Raw genomic sequence first — 17,308 nt, forward strand, 5'->3', positions numbered from 1 at the left:
TCAGAGCATATTATCAAGTCAATTAAACTCCTGTGATATTGATCTGGTCACTTAAGTAGCAGAGGGGGTTGTTAATCAGTTTCAGCTGCTTTGGTGTTAATGAAATTAACAACAGGTACACTAGATGGGCAACAATAAAACCACCTCCAGAATAGGAATGGTTTTACAGGTGAAAGTCACTGACATTTTTTTTCCTATTCATCTTTTCTGATTGTTTTTCACTACTTTTGCATTTGGCTAGGGTCAGTGTCACTACTGGTAGCATGAGGCGATACCTGGACCCTATAGTCAATTAAACTCCTGTGATATTGATCTGGTCACTTAAGTAGCAGAGGAGGTTGTTAATAAGTTTCAGCTGCTTTGGTGTTAATGAAATTAACAACAGGTGCACTAGATGGGCAACAATAAAACCACCTCCAGAATAGGAATGGTTTTACAGGTGAAAGTCCTTCACTACTTTTGCATTTGGCTAGGGTCAGTGTCACTACTGGTAGCATGAGGCGATACCTGGACCCTATAGAGGTTGCACAGGCAGTCCAACTACTCCAGGATGGCACATCAATACGTGCCATTGCCAGAAGATTTGCTGTGTCTCCCAGCACAGTCTCAAGAGCATTGAGGAGATTCCAGGAGACAGGCAGTTACTCTAGAAGAGCTGGACAGGGCCAAAGAAGGTCCTTAATCCATCAGCAGGACTGGTATCTGCTCCTTTGTGCAAGGAGGAACAGGGTGAGCACTGCCAGAGCCCTACAAAGTGACCTCCGGCAGGCCACTGATGTGAATGTCTCTGACCAAACAATAAGAAACAGACTTCATGAGGGTGACCTGAGGGCCTGACATCCTCTAGTGGGCCCTTTGCTCATTGCCCGGCACCTTGAAGCTCAATTAACACCATTAAACACCAGAATTAGCAAGTCCGCTACTGGCGCCCTGTTCTTTTCTCAGATGAGAGCAGGTTCACCCTGAGCACATGTGACAGACGTTAAAAGGTCTGGAGAAGCCATGGAGAACTTTATGCTACCTGTAACATCATTCAGCATGACTGGTTTGGTGGTGGGTCAGTGATGGTCTGGGGAGGCATATCCATGGAGGGACGCACAGACCTATACAGGCTAGACAATGGCACCCTGACTGCCATTAGGTATCGGAATGAAATCCTTGGACCTATTTTCAGACCCTACGCTGATACAGAGGGTCCTTGCTTCCTCCTGGTGCACAACAATGCCGAGCCTCATGTGGGGAGAGCATGCAGCCAGTTACTGAAGGATGAAGTAATGGATACCATTGAACACTTCTGGGACATTATGTTTCGGTCCAGTCAATGCCTCCAGGTTGCACCTCAGTCTATTCAGGAGCTCAGTGATGCCTGGGTCCAGATCTGGGAGGAAATACCCAGGACACCATCCCTGGTCTCATTAGGAGCCTGCCCTGACATTGTCAGGCATGCATACAAGCACGTGAGAGGGCCACCCCAGGACACCATCCATCGTCTCATTAGGAGCATGCCCCAACATTGTCAGGCATGCATACAAGCACGTTGGAGTGCCATACAAACTACTGAGTTCCATTTTGAGCTGCTGCAATACAATTTCACCAAACTGGACTAGCCTGCTGCATCATTTTATTACTTTGATTTTCGGGGTGTCTTTGAATTCAGCTCTCTGTAGGTTCAAATCCCTGCTTCATGAAACAATATTTTTTAAAAATGTTTTTTTGCATCGGTACATGTCCCTCGGGGCAGTGCCTAGCTCCCTATGGCCTTTCTGCCAGTTCCTTGTCTATTAGCCTCAAAAATTGGGATATATGATTTTACAGATTTGACACCCAAACTTTTGATATGTTTGTTCAATGTCCCATGAACTGAACCCCAGTATGCTCATCCCATCCCTAATTATCTCATGAGAAAGTAGGTCCGGAGCAATGATGGAAAAAACAGTTTTTTATGATACACGGGGCTTTAGCTTATTAAATTGCATCCAGTTATGGTTTAAATCTATTTTAAATGGGGTTTAAAAAGCTGTTAACCTCCTTGGCGGTATTCCCGAGTGCGGCTCGGGGTGGAATTTCAGTGCCATTAGCGGTAACCCCCAGCCACACTCGGGGTACTGCCAGGGAGCATCGCTGGATCCTGGTAGAGGTTACTTACCTTGTCCCCAGGATCCTGCGATGTGTCACTGCAGCATACGGCGGCCGGATCATCCGCCCAATGCTGTGAGCCCCGACTTCTGTCTCCTGCGACGTGATGCTCGCAGGGGGGTGGAACCGGCGGCAAATTTGAAAAGTAAAAACACACAAACACACTGATATATTGTAATCCTATTGGATTACATTACAAAATAAAATAAATTGACATTAGTTTGCCCCCCAGTGCCTTTTCCTGCAGTTTTACTGTACTTTATATATATATATACATATATAGGTATATATATATATATATATATATATACATATACATATAGAAATACACATATATATATATATATATATATATATATATATATATATATATATATACACATATATATATATATATATATATATATATATATATATATATGAAATCGGAAACAATCATACCGCCAGGGAGGTTAAAGGCATGCATGTCTTGTCTTCTAAAATACTTCAATAGGCTGTTTAATATAAACATTTATGTAAAAAAAAAAAAAAGCTCATTACAAACTTAACATAACATTTTTTCATAAATATGCTAGGCTGTATACAATACAAATGCTGCAAAATAAGTTTCTAGATATCCTATATACTGACTGTATGTGAATTTAGTCCATAAAAATAAAGAACTGTTGGCTGAAAAATGTCTATGCACATTGAGTTCCAGGTTTGTTCTTATTGTCATGGCATACTTAAGAACCAATACTTGTAAATTGTGTCTTACAATTTTTGTCTGTGCATTGTTGCTTCTTACAAACATTGACACAATGACCAGAGAATGTCTCTCCCAAAGTTATCTGCTTTCTGGCTTGCATGGTCTCTCTACATTTTTTCCCTATAAGATATGAAGCTTCCACAAGGTTCAGAAGGACGCACAAAGCAGATGCAATGATCATGAAGAGAGTAAAGATATTCTTTTCAGATGGTCTGGAGATGAAACAGTCTACGGTGTTTGGACATGGACTAAGCGTGCATTTTACTAGTGGAGGAAGAAAGAAATTTTCATAGAGTCGATGAAAAACATAAATGAAAGTTAAGTCCACAGCAGCTTTGACTAGAAGACTCAAGAGATAGGTCCACCACAGGCCACCTCTCTTTTTGCTAATGTCCTTGTAGAGCTTGTCACATTTTTCTCCCAATCTTTCCCTGTGTTTTTTCTCTCGGTTTTCTCGATAGGCAACATGCATCACAACAAGAAGAGAAGGACAGGTGACCAGGATAAGCTGTAAAGCCCATAGCCGAATGTGGGACACAGGAAAGTAGTAGTCATAGCAGACATTGGAACAACCTGGCTGTCGAGTGTTGCAGTCAAAGTCTTTTTGGTCATCTCCCCAGACACGGACTGCAGTTACTCCATAGATCAAGATGCGAAATATAAAAACGATGGAGAGCCAAATCCGACCAAATTCAGTGGAGTATTTATTGACACCTGTCAGCAGAGCTTCATACACACCCCAGTTCATGGCTGCTCTTCCGGTTACTCTGAAGATTCTGCTAATAAAGAAATATATAACATTTGGTTTATTCAAACAGTATAAACAATTTATGCTTAAAAAAATATTTTATAATTTCCTGTTTTCTGGATTTTTAAACTGAATCTTGAATATAGATACTGAATAATATTCTTATAAATTTGACATTATTCTAAATCACATACTAGGAAACCATTTTTACTTATTAAAGCTGAGCATTTGTAAATAATGGTACTTGCATGTTGTAATATTTATATTATCATATTATTTATGATGTCATTGACAGACGGTTATTGTTGATTATAAACAAGCAAAAAATTGGGGGAGCAAATCCTGAACATGTATTTCTAAAGCTGGTGCAGCTATGAACCAAGCGACATGCATATTAAAAAAGAATAGCGCACACATGCAAAAGAAATGACTATCAAATATGAAGACAATCCATAAATAAAAATGGGGATTTGGTCCCACCATATGGCCATATCGTGCTCAAGCCCACCACTACGTCAAAGTACCCCATTATCAGTGGGTCCTACACTATCCATAAAAAAGGATGAATCCAGCCTCTCTAACCCTTGGAGACAACACTCCTTGCTGGGAGAGATGTGCTAATGCACTACAAGGGTGGGGTGGGGTTGATTCTATCCCATGCTGTAATTCTTCAGAGTCAATGAGGTGATGTACTAAAGTAGTAGAGGCTGATCACTTTAAATACTCAATCATGAGCAAAGTAAATAAAAAATGATATTTGCCTGCATATGATTGATTGCTTGAAATAAAAAAGGCTTCATTTTTTTTTATACCAAGTTAAGTGAACCTTCATTTTTTTAAATTAACAGTTTCTGTTCCATTAGTAATCAAAACAGAGGAGCGTGGCTAATTTTGTTGAATATGATCTCACACCAAAACTATGGATTTTGCCTTTGCCAAAACATTGTCATTTAATTTATAGACAAAGCTATGTTAAACTCCATTACTGTGTGAACTTGGCTTTGTTTTTAGTACTCTTGCAGATGAGGCGGACTCTGCCAAGCGGATCTCTTAGCTGATCCCCGCAGTGCTGGCAAATGACAGCTCTATGTCCGCTCCGCTAGGCAGAGAGGACATATCACACAGCCTACTCTTCTCTATGGGGTGGTCAGATGGAAATGGACTGCCTGTCTGTTTTCATCCAACTGCCATCAAATCCGATTCAGATCCATCTTTTTTAGCGGACCGAATCGGATGCCGGTGGGTGCAGTGGCGTAGCGTGGGGGGTGCAGGGGGGGCCAGTCGCACCGGGTGCAACATCTGGGGGGGGGGGCGCATTCCCGCAGTGTCACTCTGTCTGACACAGTATCACAAGCTGCCTGCGGTTTCCGCCATGTTTAGGCTGGGAGATGTCCAGCGGGCGCCCTATGGATGAAAATGGCGGGGCGGAGCTGGACTGTGCCTCACATGTCCATTGGCGTAGGGTGGAGTGGCGCTGTGGCACATATGGAAATGTTGCAAGCCAAGCCTCACCTGTGCCGCCTCTCCTCACAATCGGCTGCATGTTCAGAAGAGCTCAGTCAGCTCAGCGAGTGAATCAGCAACCTGGCACTGTCACAGAGTCAGTAATCATTCATCTATCTATCTTTCCCTGTTGTCGTGACACTCAGCCAGCCGTTGTGAGAGGTGAGACCGTTGGGGGGGGCAGCCTGGACTGTCTGGAGAACACTGACTGCAGATTGGCAGGCATCGAGGGAAGAGGAAGGGGGGAGGGGAGCAGCCTGGAGTGGAGTGGAGAGCCCTCACTATGTATAAAGTAGTGCAGTGGGCAATGTAGTGTAGTGGACAGTGTAGTGTAGTGGGCAGTGTAGTGTAGTGGGCAGTGTACTGTAGTGGCTAGTGTAGTGCAGTGGGCAGTGCAGTGTAGTGGACAGTGTAGTGTAGTGGGTAGTGTAGTGTAGTGGGTAGTGTAGTGGGCAGTGTAGTGGGCAGTGTAGTGGACAGTGTAGTGTAGTGCAGTGGGCAGTGTATCGTAGTGTAGTGTAGTGGGTAGTGCAGTGGGCAGTGTAGTGTAGTGGGCAGTGTAGTGGGCAGTGTAGTGTAGTGGACAGTGTAGTGTAGTGGCTAGTGCAGTGTAGTGGGCAGTGTAGTGTAGTGGGCAGTGCAGTGTAGTGTACAGTGTAGTGTAGTGGGCAGTGTAGTGGGCAGTGAAGTGTAGTGTAGTGCAGTGGGCAGTGTGTTGTAGTGTAGTGTAGTGGGCAGTGTAGTGTAGTGGGCAGTGTAGTGTAGTGCAGTGGGCAGTGTAGTGTAGTGGGCAGTGTAGTGGGCAGTGTAGTGGGTAGTGGGTAGTGTAGTGGGCAGTGTAGTGTAGTGTAGTGGGCAGTGTAGTGGGCAGTGCAGTGTAGTGGGCAGTGTAGTGTAGTGGGCAGTGTAGTGTAGTGGGCAGGTAGGAATCAGGTAGGTCAGTGTAAGGGTCAGTGTCGTGGACAGGTAGGTCAGTATAGAGGTCAGTGTAGTGGCCAGTATAGGAATCAGGTAGGTTAGCGTAGTGGACAGGTAGGTCAGTATAGGAATCAGGCTGGTCAGTACTATTGTAGGAAGAGACTCAGGGAGTGCTAAAAGTCCGCAGGTTAGGGGGCGCAAATTACTTGCCTTGCCCCGGGCGCTGACAACCCACGCTACGCCACTGGGTGAGTGTCAGCAGACACATGTCCGCTGACATCTGCTGCTCCATAGAGAGCTATGGATGGTCCTATCGGGTTCACCTAAAAAACCAACAGGCGGTCCTGATCGGTCTATTCGTGTGAAAGGGGCCTTATGTGGTGAACATGCATGTGTGTTGATAAGCAAAATAATGTATTTGTTATGACAGTGCTAACATGACAATCAGTTACCTTTATTGCTAGGATTAGAAGTATGGTTTCTATTAGGCCCCATTCACATTGGCTGCTCTGAAATCGTTTGCAGAATCAGGTGTTTTTGCACATGTTTTCTGAAATGTGAGAAAGCACGTGACACACTTTTGTGTTGCCATTACATCTGTGAAAACATGCGACACTCCATGCCTGATAAAGTGCGGGAGTGTCTTTAGTCCACTTATCATGCACAGGGCAGCCCATTCTGGTGAATAGACCGTCCGATCTGTGGAAACCCGTGAATAAAGCACAAACAAACCCCAAATATGAATGCCGATTTCCGCTACGTGAAGTGTGAATGGAGCCCAAGGATTAGCAATAGGGTTAGGGTTACCATTTATTGGCACAAGAAAGGATCCAGGATAGTTGAAAAAATGTGTCCTAACCATCAGGAACTATTTAAAGCCAAATGCATCCTTAGAAACTATTTAAAACCACTTTAGTTTTGCTGTCCTCATTAACTCCCATACATTTCACTGACTGGAGAAATTGTGCCAAAATCTCCAAACCCTAGACAAATTCTTAGAAAGCGAAAATGTATTGACTTTTACTCAATTATATAAAAAATAATTCCATACTATCTGCAGACAATAATTATATATATATATATATATATATATATATATATATATATATATATATATATATATATATATATATATATATATATATATACACTGTACATACATATGTACAAATACAATTTTTCATTACCCATTTTATCTGAGAAACAAATTTGCTCTATATTATGAATGAATGTTGTAACCAAATGTACATTGATCTGATGTTTTTTGGGTAGATTTATAATCACAGGAACTACTGAATTTTTTAACCACTTCAATACAGTGCACTTTCACCCCCTTCCTGCCCAGGCCAATTTTCAGCCTTTAGCGTTGTCACATTTTGAATGACAATTGTGCGATCATGCTACACTGTACCCATATTACATTTTTGGCATTTCTTTCACACAAATAGAGCTTTCTTTTGGTGGTATTTAATCACCGCTGGGTTTTTTATTTCTTACAAAAAAAAAAAAAAAAGAAGGAGGAGAAAACTGAAAATTTTGAAAAAAAAAAAAAGTTTTCTTGTTTTCTGTGAGTAAATTTTGAAAATAAATAATTTTTCTCCTTCACTGATATGCGCTGATTAGGGATGATCAAACTTTTCAAAAGTTCGTTCGACCAGAACACCCGAACTTCCCAAAAGTTCGGCCCAGATTTCAGAACCCCATTGAAATCAATGGGACCCGAACTTCGGTAATCAAAAAACACAATTTTGAAGCCCTAAAACCCAAAAAATGCCCCTAAAAAGTGCCTAGGGTTCTGGGTCATACCCCAGGGACTATTAATCACACAAAAAAAGTTCTTAAAAATTGTCATTTTTGATAGAGAGCCAATATAAAAAATTTTAAAAAAAAAAATTAGTATCTGGGGGGTCTAAAAAGTGGATCTGTGCAGTTTCAGCTCTGTAGCATGTCCAGAACCATAAAAAAAAAAAAAAGATCGTTTGTATTATGTCACTTATAGAACAGGGATATGGCTTTGCTATTTTCACACCTTGCCAGTTTAGTAGCTGGCGTTTTGTTGGGCATTTTTTGGGGTCTTTTGAGGCAGGCAAAACATCTGGACTTGTGTATAGGGGTATGTATACACAAACTTGTCCTCAAAAAATCCATATAAACGCCTGCAGCCAAAAAGCAGGCAGACCGGTGAGAAGCCATATTAGTGCTCCGAATGTGTCTTAAGAGAAACTTCTTTTCTCTATAGCGGTCACCCTGATATGGAAGGGTTTGGTCACCCTGCCATAGCAGTCAGTGTCAGTTCACCCTATACTACTTTACGGTCACTCTGGCACTTAACACTTTCCCTACAGAAACTACATTTTTGCATCTAACTAAAGTGTAAAAGAGCACCCTAACTACACTAGATATCCCTTTCCTCACACTAATAAATGCTAAATGACACTTTTAAAGTAAAATTAACAGAACTGCTTCCACTCTCTTCCATGTCCCTGTATTACAATGCTAGGAATTTGGCGGGGGCTATCTTATATACTGGGGGGCGTATTCACTAATGATTGGCCTAGGGACCCCCTAGTCACTCCAATCACATTCCTAGCATTCTCCTGCCCCCTCAATTGGCTTTTACTAATGGTTCTGGTCCAATCACAGGCTTTTAAAGCCCATTTCCTGGCCCATTGCATTTTGGTCGGTTCTGGTTGGGGGAAAAAGTTCTAAATTCGGCCGAACCTCGAACAGCCAATGTTCGATCATCCCTAGCGCTGATGAGGTGGCACTGATGAGCACTGATAGGCTGCACTGATGGGCACTGATGAGGTGGCACTTATTGGCACTGATGAGGAGGTACTAATATGCTGCACTGATGGACACTGATAGGTGGCACTGATGGGCACTGAGAGGTGGCACTGATGGGCACTGAGAGGCAGCACTGACGGGTGGCACTGATGGACACTGATGGGCAGCACCATCAGTGCCCATAGTGCTGCCAGTCAGTGCCCATCAGTGCCTATATGAGCAGGCACTGATGGGCACTGACTGGCAGCACTATGGACACTGATTTTGGGCACTGATGGTGGGCACAGATTGGCACTCTATTTCACTTTTCTGTAATCAGGGCACTGATGATCAGTGCCCTGATTACCTGTCTTGGTCTCCCCTGTGAGGAGGAGCCACTGATCGGCTCTCCTCGACACTCACTCTGACAGTGTGAGGCAAGGAGAGCCGATAAACGGCACTTGCTCATTTACATGTGACCGGCTGTGATTGGACACAGCCGATCACATGGGAAAGAGTCATGTCATTGACTCCTTACCAAGATCAGGGTCGCGGCGTGTCCTAACAATACGGCGCGGCCACAATCGCTGCTCTGCGCATCCCCGTGGGCGCCCGAGAGAGGTCGTTCTGGTGAGCCATCATATGACGGCATCCCAGAACAATAGATGCACCGCTCCACCTTCATTTGACGGTGGGCGGTTAGCAAGTGGTTAAAAAAAAAAAATTACCCCATGTTTTATCCCTTTAAACATCCTGCAACTGTTGATGAGCCAGAAAAATAGCGTATGCCTGTTTTCTCTTTTTGACATGACAACACAGCTCTGAATTCCTAAACATGGGGTGTCAGCCCTGCCTACCTAATTTCTGATGGATAACACAGATCTCTTTATATCTATATCTCCATCTCAGTCCTTTTGCACAGGCAGAGAGAGTACAGAAGTTATCAACTAAAAAGATTTATGACAAAGTCAACAAATATATTTTGCACTTATCGAACCAGACATTACAAAACACTTTTAATAGCATATTTAACAGGCCAAAAGAGAGAAAATAGGAGAAGTCAACTGTTAGTGTTTACATACACATTATGGTTTTAGTATATATTTGCCCTGGCTGTAAAACAGCACTGTGTAAACCTGGAGCACTTGTGATCTAAAAGCTCATTCAGACCTTTGGCTGTATAAAGCAAGGCAATGCACACACAGGTTATATTGTCTTTTTCAGATTTTCTTGCTCCAAACAGGGGGAGAGGGTTAGTGTTCATTCACACTTAAAAATCATGGGATTTCTATTGCAACCTTACCGTGCGACTTAATGTGACTTTGGTGCGATTTTGATGTGATTTTTGATGCAACTTTGGATGGGTGCAACTTTGTTATGACTTTGGCTTGAACCAATGTGATATTTTGTTTGTGCTATACAAAGTCACTAGACATGTGCAGAACAGAAAAATATATTTAGTTTTGTTTGGTTTTTTGATTTTCTAACGAATTCCAAACTTGCAGAACGTTTTAAATTCTGTGTAAAGAATAGCTGGTGGTTAAGGAGTGGGCCGGGAAGCCGGCTGTTGTGTCCTTAACAACTGATGACTCATCAGCGGTCAGCGGGTTTTCCCACTGACAGCTGAATGTAAACAAAAGAATGGCAGCAATAAAAAATAAAGAAAGAAAAACAGCGTGGTGTTTTCCCCCCCCCAATCCATACCAGGCGTTTATCCGAGCATGCAGCCCAGCAAGCCAAGAAAGGTGGGGGGGATGAGCGAGTGTCTCCCCCCTTCCTCCTGAACCATACCAGGCTACATGGCGTCATGTTAACCACTTAAGCCCCTGAGGATTTGGCTGCTCAAAAACCAGGGCCTATTTTGCGGTTTGGCACTGCGTGACTTTAACGGACAATTGCGCGGTCATACCCAAATGAAATGGAGGTCCTTTTTTTCCCACAAACAGAGCTTTCTTTTGGTGGTATTTGATCACCTGTGCTATTTTTACTTTTTGCGCTATAAACAAAAAAAGAGCGAAAATTTTGAAAAAATAACAATATTTTTCACATTTTTTTTTATATGAAATTCCCCCCAAAAAAATGTAAAAAATCTAATTTTTTAGCCATTTTAGGCCAATTTGTTTTCTGCTTCATATTTTTGGTAAAAAAAAAAAAAAATTGCAATAAGCGTATTTTGATTGGTTTGCGCAAAATTTATTGCGTTTACTAACTAAGGGAAAGATTTATGTAATTTTTATTGTTTTTTTTTTTTAACGAGTAATGGCGGCGATTTGCGATTTTGTTTTGCGGGACTGCGACATTGCGGAGGACAGATCGGACCCCTGACTGACATTTGACACTTTTGGGGGTACCAGTGACATTACTACAGTAATCAGTGCTATAAATACGCACTGTTACTGTAAAAATGACACTGGCAGGGAAGGGGTTAACTTTATTAGAGATGCAGGGGTTAAATGTGTCCCTAGGGGCATGTTTCTAACTGTAAAGGGGTGTGGCTTTTCACGTAACCTAGCAGGATCGTATGATCTCTGCAGTTACACCAGGGAGAATGACAGGCGGCTTTGTTTACATTAGCCGCCTGCCTTTCTCTCTCTCCAGCGGGAGATCGCGAGTGACCGGCGGACATTGGATGCGCGGGGATGCAGGGGAACGAGCGGGGGCAGGAGCGCTCCTCCGGCGGTGCGCGCTCGCCCCCTACAGGCTCCTGGGCTAGCGATGTAGTACTACGTCACTTTGCCCAGGAGGGGCTGACCCCCGCAGTAAATGTACTTGCGGCGGTAGGCAAGTGGTTAATGGGGACAAGAACCTCTTTGGTGGTTGTGGTAGTCTGCGGGCGGGGGGCTTCTTGGAATCTGGAAGCCCCCTTAGTTTCTGATCCAACATTTTGCAAATAAATAATTAAAATTAAGGAAAAGTACTTATATAAATGTAGTGCACCCCCTAAGGAGCCACAAGTAACTGGGATCCCCCACTCTGCCTAGTCAGGCACACAGAATCTTCACAGGCACACTATTAACTTGCATAGGGATGGGAGAATATGGGACAAACTTTAGGGACAATTCTTCCTTTATATAGTCTCTATATACAACTCTTCCTCCAGCAGTCACTTGCTTACAGAACCCAGCTGTAACCAGGGCCGTCTTTAACGCAGGGCAAAAGGGGCAGCTGCCCGGGGCCCAGTCATTGTTGTGGGGTCCAAAGCAGCTGCCCTCATTGCCTGCAAACAGTTGATACTTGGATTCAGGAGGGCCCAAGAAAATGTTTGCCCAGGGTCCAATCAATATTAAAGATGGCCCTGGCTGTAACAATGTGAATTCTCCAACAGTCACTCAGTCAGATGAAGCGTCAGCCCCTTACAGGCAGGAACCCCCTGAGGCGCCTTAGTTGTGTAGCAGAATTTCAGTGACCAGCTTGCATCACTCCTGTGGCTACTGGTCCCAGCACCACCTCTTCAGGCACTGCCAACCCACCTGACTGCAGCTGCCCCTCTCACTAGACCTCCAGGCTAACTTCTCCCCGCAATCCTCAGATCTGATGCTCACCAGCCCACCCGCTTGACTCTCAGGAGATCTCCCAGATGGGCTGACCTACTCCTGCTGTCCTCTCCTTGCTCCCGTGCCTCCAGGAAGGGTTTCCTCTGTGTGTTTTAGAGGGAATCTCGCAGCACCCAAGCTCCAGGCCCGAGGTCACTCTCGAAGATTAAGGGGCACCCTCAAGGGCCACCGACAGCCTCTTTAGCACTCCATCTTCCACCGACTGCCCTGTGCTGGCATAACTCATGTCTATTTATGAGGTGGCCTGCGCCCTTCAGCCCCCTTTTGCTGGGAATTGGTCAGAGACCAGATATATATACATGGCAACCCCTCCCTACACCCACCTTTTAGCTTTGGAAGTTTCTACCAACTTCCAGACCAGGGGGAAGTGCCAGAGAGAGCTGTCTGATGAGTCATCCAGCCTCAGAGTCACTGAGCCCTGACCCAGATTCACATCCCAACTCTGGTCCTCAGTCAAGCCAAAACTTTTCCTGCACTAACAACTACACTAACATTACTTTTAGCACACACTAGAGGGTGCTACATAAAAAAGCCTTTCATTTTTTAATGCATTAATCACTTCAATAATGTAGAAGTGTAAACTGCACACTCCTAGCAATGATTCACAGATTAGCTTTAAATAATCTTCAAGCTGCTAAAAGCGGACATTTGAATAGTTGTCACACCCTAGTGCACATACTTGTCTTTGTAATATGTTATTAAATATGCTTTACTGGCTTCACGTCAAAACTATTTATTATACAGTAGATTTTTTTATTTATTTTTAGGGCCCTCCTTACTGTATAATTTCTCTACATCCTGTAGGAAGTCACTTTTTTCACACTTCTACTCTTTCTCTGTCTGGGCCTTACAAAGTTGCACATGTATGATTCATAATACTTTACCCCTATTTAGCTGGTAAGTGTCCCTCTGCAAGACAGTCATCCATTTTGCCTAGTTTCTACACCAGGTAAATCTGGTGGAATGTACCCCCAAGCTGGGGCAGTCCCCAAAAGGGCCACTCCATTAAAGCTGAACTCCAAAAAAAAAAAAAAAAAGTGTTATTTAATTTAAAGCGGAGTTCCACCCAAAAGTGGAACTTCCGCTTTAGGGAGTCCTGACCCCCCGACATGCCACATTTGGCATGTAATTTTTTTTGGGGGGGGGGGGGGGAGCGGGTACCTAGTTTTGACAGGTACCCGCTCCCACTTCCGCTCGGAGCGCCGCGGCGCCCTGAGCGGAAGTTCTCCTCTCCCCCTCCCTCCCTGCAATCTTCTGGGACACGTCAGAGGTCCCAGAAGATTGCCGGCCAATCACGGCGCGCAGCGCAACTTGCGCATGCGCAGTGGGTACCCGGCTGTGAAGCCGCAAACTGTAACAGCCGGGTGCCCACAGCAGTGATGCCGGCGCCGAGGGAGAGGATCGAGGCTTCCGGCGGCCGCATCGCTGGACCGTTGGACAGGTGAGTAAATGGCTGGAACTCCGCTTTAAATATATTCTTCAATAGCCACAAATAATACAATATATTGTCAAAAGTATTGGGACGCCTGCCTTTACATGCACATGAACTTTAATGGCATCCCAGTCTGGGGTCAGTATTGAGTTGGCCCACCCTTTGCAGCTATAACAGCTTCAACTCTTCTAGAAAGGCTGTCCACAAGGTTTAGGAGTGTGTCCATGGGAATTTCTGACCATTCTTCCAGAAGCGCATTGGTGAGGTCAGGCAGTGATGTTGGACAAGAAGGCCTGGCTCACAGTCTCCGATCTAATTCATCCCAAAGGTGTTCTACTGGGTTCGGGTAAGGACTCTGTGCAGGCCAGTCAAATTTGCATATTTGTTTATGCCAGAGTTCAGCTTTGAGTATGGATGTCTTCAGGCTTAATGCACATTGCAATTACCACTGCAATTTGATGTCTGCCAGCAAGGGCAGAGGGACTTGTTCCCCTCAACTGAAATTTACGCACAAAGCAAGTCTACCCTAGAATTTGGCTGGAAATAATTTAACTGTCTCCTGTGCACACCAAAAATACATCTTAGCACTGGTTATCGCTATTTGCATATTAATAGTAGAAAATAATCCCCCCCCCCACTTAATATTCAACTGCCACATTTATTTCCTGCAATCGGTCGCTTTAATAATTCCATTTAACTATCACTGTATGTTAAAGCCCCAACTCCTGGAAACAGAAAAGCTGTATGTTGCAGCAGGATTGCACCACCAGTAAAAAGGTTAACTGCCCGTTTAGGCCTAAGGGGCATAGAATAGAAAATTTGCTTACCAGATCCTCCACATCCTCACACTGCTAGACCAGTTCCCACAAGTGTCTGTTCCCCCATGCTCCAGTAGTCTAAGGTGCTGATGTCATAAACACTAACGCAGTGTCCATAGCCCTGCACTTGGCATGAAGACGCTGTAGCACAGTCCACCACCGAAGCATGGGGGAATTCCCTCTGCCAGGGAAGTGGAGGATCGGGTATGTAAAAGTGCTAACCCCACTGCACAGGAGAATTTTGCAATTTTAAAGTTAGGCTTTAATACTCAGAATAAAATATAACCATCATGTATCATAAAAATGCTAAAAAACATGAGCACATGAGCAGCAAATACAATTTTATAATTCCTTATAAAAGCAAAAGTACATTTTATTTACAATTTTTTTTTTTTTGCAGTTTACTGAAGAGATGCTTTCAATTTTTTAGTGGGCTCATTAAAATTATTAAGTAAATCATTTAACCACTTGCCGACCAGCCGCTGTCGTTTTACTGCAGCAGGCCGGCTCTGTCCGATGTACCTGTACGTCGCTTTGAGGGACCACTAGCGCGTCCATTCGCCACAGGGGAAGCTAATCAGCGGGTCCAATGGCCGTGATTGTCCATGGACACCCGCGATCGCTCCCTGTGGAGACAGCACGGCGGTCCGCCGTTGTAAACACGACAGACCACTGTTCTGTCAGTCAGTTATGAACACAAGAATCCTGTGTTCCTCTTATTTAGGAACACAGGTCTCTGTGTTCATTCAGAAAGCCCATCCCCCACACAGTTAGAAAGCAAACCCTAGGGACACATTTAACCCTTTGATCGCCTCTGGTGTTAACCCCTTCCCTGCCAGTGTCATTAGTACAGTAACAGTGCATATTTTTAGCACCGATTACTGTAGTAATGTCACTGGTCCCCCCAAAAGTGTCAAAAATGACAGTTTGGTGTCCGATCTGCCTGCTGCAATGTTGCAGTCCCACAAAAAATCGCTGATTGCGGACCATTACTAGTAAAAATAAATAAATAAAAATGACATAAATCTTTCCCCTAGTTTGTAGATGCTATACATTTTGTGCAAAAAATCTATATACACTTATTGGGATTTTTTTTTTTTTTTACCAAAACTATGTAGCAGAATACAAATTAGCCTAAAATGATTAAAAAGATAGATTTTTAATTTTTTTTATTAACTATGTTATATAGCAGAAAGTAAAAAAATATTTTTTTTTTTTTTTTTACAGATTTGTCTTTTTTTTTGTTTATAGCGTAAAAAATAAAAATCGCACAGGTGATCAATTATCATTAAAAGAAAGCTCTATTTGTGGGGAAAAAAAGGACATACATTTTATTAGGGTACAGCGTCGCAATTGTCAGTTAAAGTAACGCAGTGCTATATTGCAAAAAATAGCCTGGTCATTAAGGGGGTAAATCCTTCTGGTCCAGAACTGGTTAAACTTAAGTATGTGTGTTTTGAAGCAATTTTTGTGTGTTCAATAGATTCACAAGGCTTTCATCCAAGATTCACACAATTTTATTATTGGATTGATTTGGGAAAAAAAAAAGTTGTGTGTATCTTGTGTGAAAAGCTTTATAAATAGAACAATAAATAAATAGAACAAGCTACAGGACATACTGCTGAAACATTTTTGTTCCAGAAAGCAATGTTTTGTCGATAAGATTGAGTTCTTGGAAATTGAATTTTTTTGTTTATGTATTGCAGGAGAATATTAATGACAGAAGGGATTAAAAAAATAAAATGCATGGCAAGATAACAAAAAAGCAAGCTATTCACATAATATTGTGAATTCTCTTTAAATGATCAAATCTTTGCAACAGTGCAGGGTGTATAATTCGAGATCAGTATAGTACAAGCTTAGGTATTCAGGAAACACAGAATTTTCAGCAAATATTTTAACAATGCGTAACACTGTGTACTATGTTTCTACTTGAAGACGTATGTACTGCAGGCAGTTATATAAAAACATAACTATAGAATAAAATACAAAACATACACAAAATAAAAATACAAAATATAGTATACGGAATTTCAGATCACCCGTAGTACTTGGTATATATAAACGTATGCTTACTACCATTGTAAAGCCTTCTCAAAAGTTGCAGTATCAGTTCCATATTCTATCGGACTAGACACATTTTTAAAAAGAAGATAATTCTAAATATCTGTTGTTTACTCTAAGAACAAGGACTTACCAGGGATATGCTCCTCGATTAAGTTACTGCTCTCTTTCAGACCTCATACTCTCTTGAATTGTCATCCATGTCTTCTCTTGGCTGATTGCGAAGTCAAATAGCATACCTGGGTGTGTCATGAACATTACCTGAAGGTGGAGTGAAAACCAGGGGATCTGCTTTTTTTCAAGTTATATACTTAAGCCTCGTACACACGCAACGATTGTTGTCCGTGAATTTTCGGCCAGCGTCCGATCGGCCGATTTTCGGCTTGTTAGTACGATGCTTCCGACAACCGACTCCGACTTTTCGGCCGAACAAAATCTGGTGTGCATGCTATAAAATTTTTGTTGGCCGTCAAAACACAGTTGATTGTTCGTCAGTCAGTACAGATTTCGGCAGACAAAAATCTGATGAGCAAGACTGGGCATGCTCAGAGAAGAAAAAACACACAGAAAGTAAACCAGAACATGACATCACTTCTGAAGTTGGTTTTTGTTGGCCGAGAA

The 17,308-nt window shown here is 43.0% G+C and overlaps 1 protein-coding gene across 2 annotated transcripts; it reads right to left on the bottom strand.

Moving 5' to 3' along the window:
* Positions 1-2,815: 2,815 nt before the first annotated feature.
* LOC309548528 (gap junction beta-5 protein-like) lies at positions 2,816-16,946 on the bottom strand. 2 transcript variants are annotated; one of them, XM_082248492.1, is made up of 2 exons: positions 16,821-16,946; positions 2,816-3,660 (listed from the first exon to the last, which is right to left on the bottom strand). In XM_082248492.1, exon 2 carries the CDS (start codon positions 3,630-3,632, stop codon positions 2,862-2,864), a length of 771 nt encoding a protein of 256 aa, XP_082104618.1. In that variant the 5' UTR covers positions 3,633-3,660; positions 16,821-16,946; the 3' UTR covers positions 2,816-2,861. The 2 variants fall into 2 exon arrangements, with proteins under 2 accessions (XP_082104618.1, XP_082104617.1); XM_082248491.1 differs by having other exon boundaries at positions 2,816-3,663.
* Positions 16,947-17,308: the final 362 nt, after the last annotated feature.

The sequence above is a fragment of the Pelophylax lessonae genome (genome assembly GCF_965119305.1).
Source record: "Pelophylax lessonae genome assembly, chromosome: 2".
Lineage (NCBI taxonomy): Eukaryota > Metazoa > Chordata > Amphibia > Anura > Ranidae > Pelophylax > Pelophylax lessonae.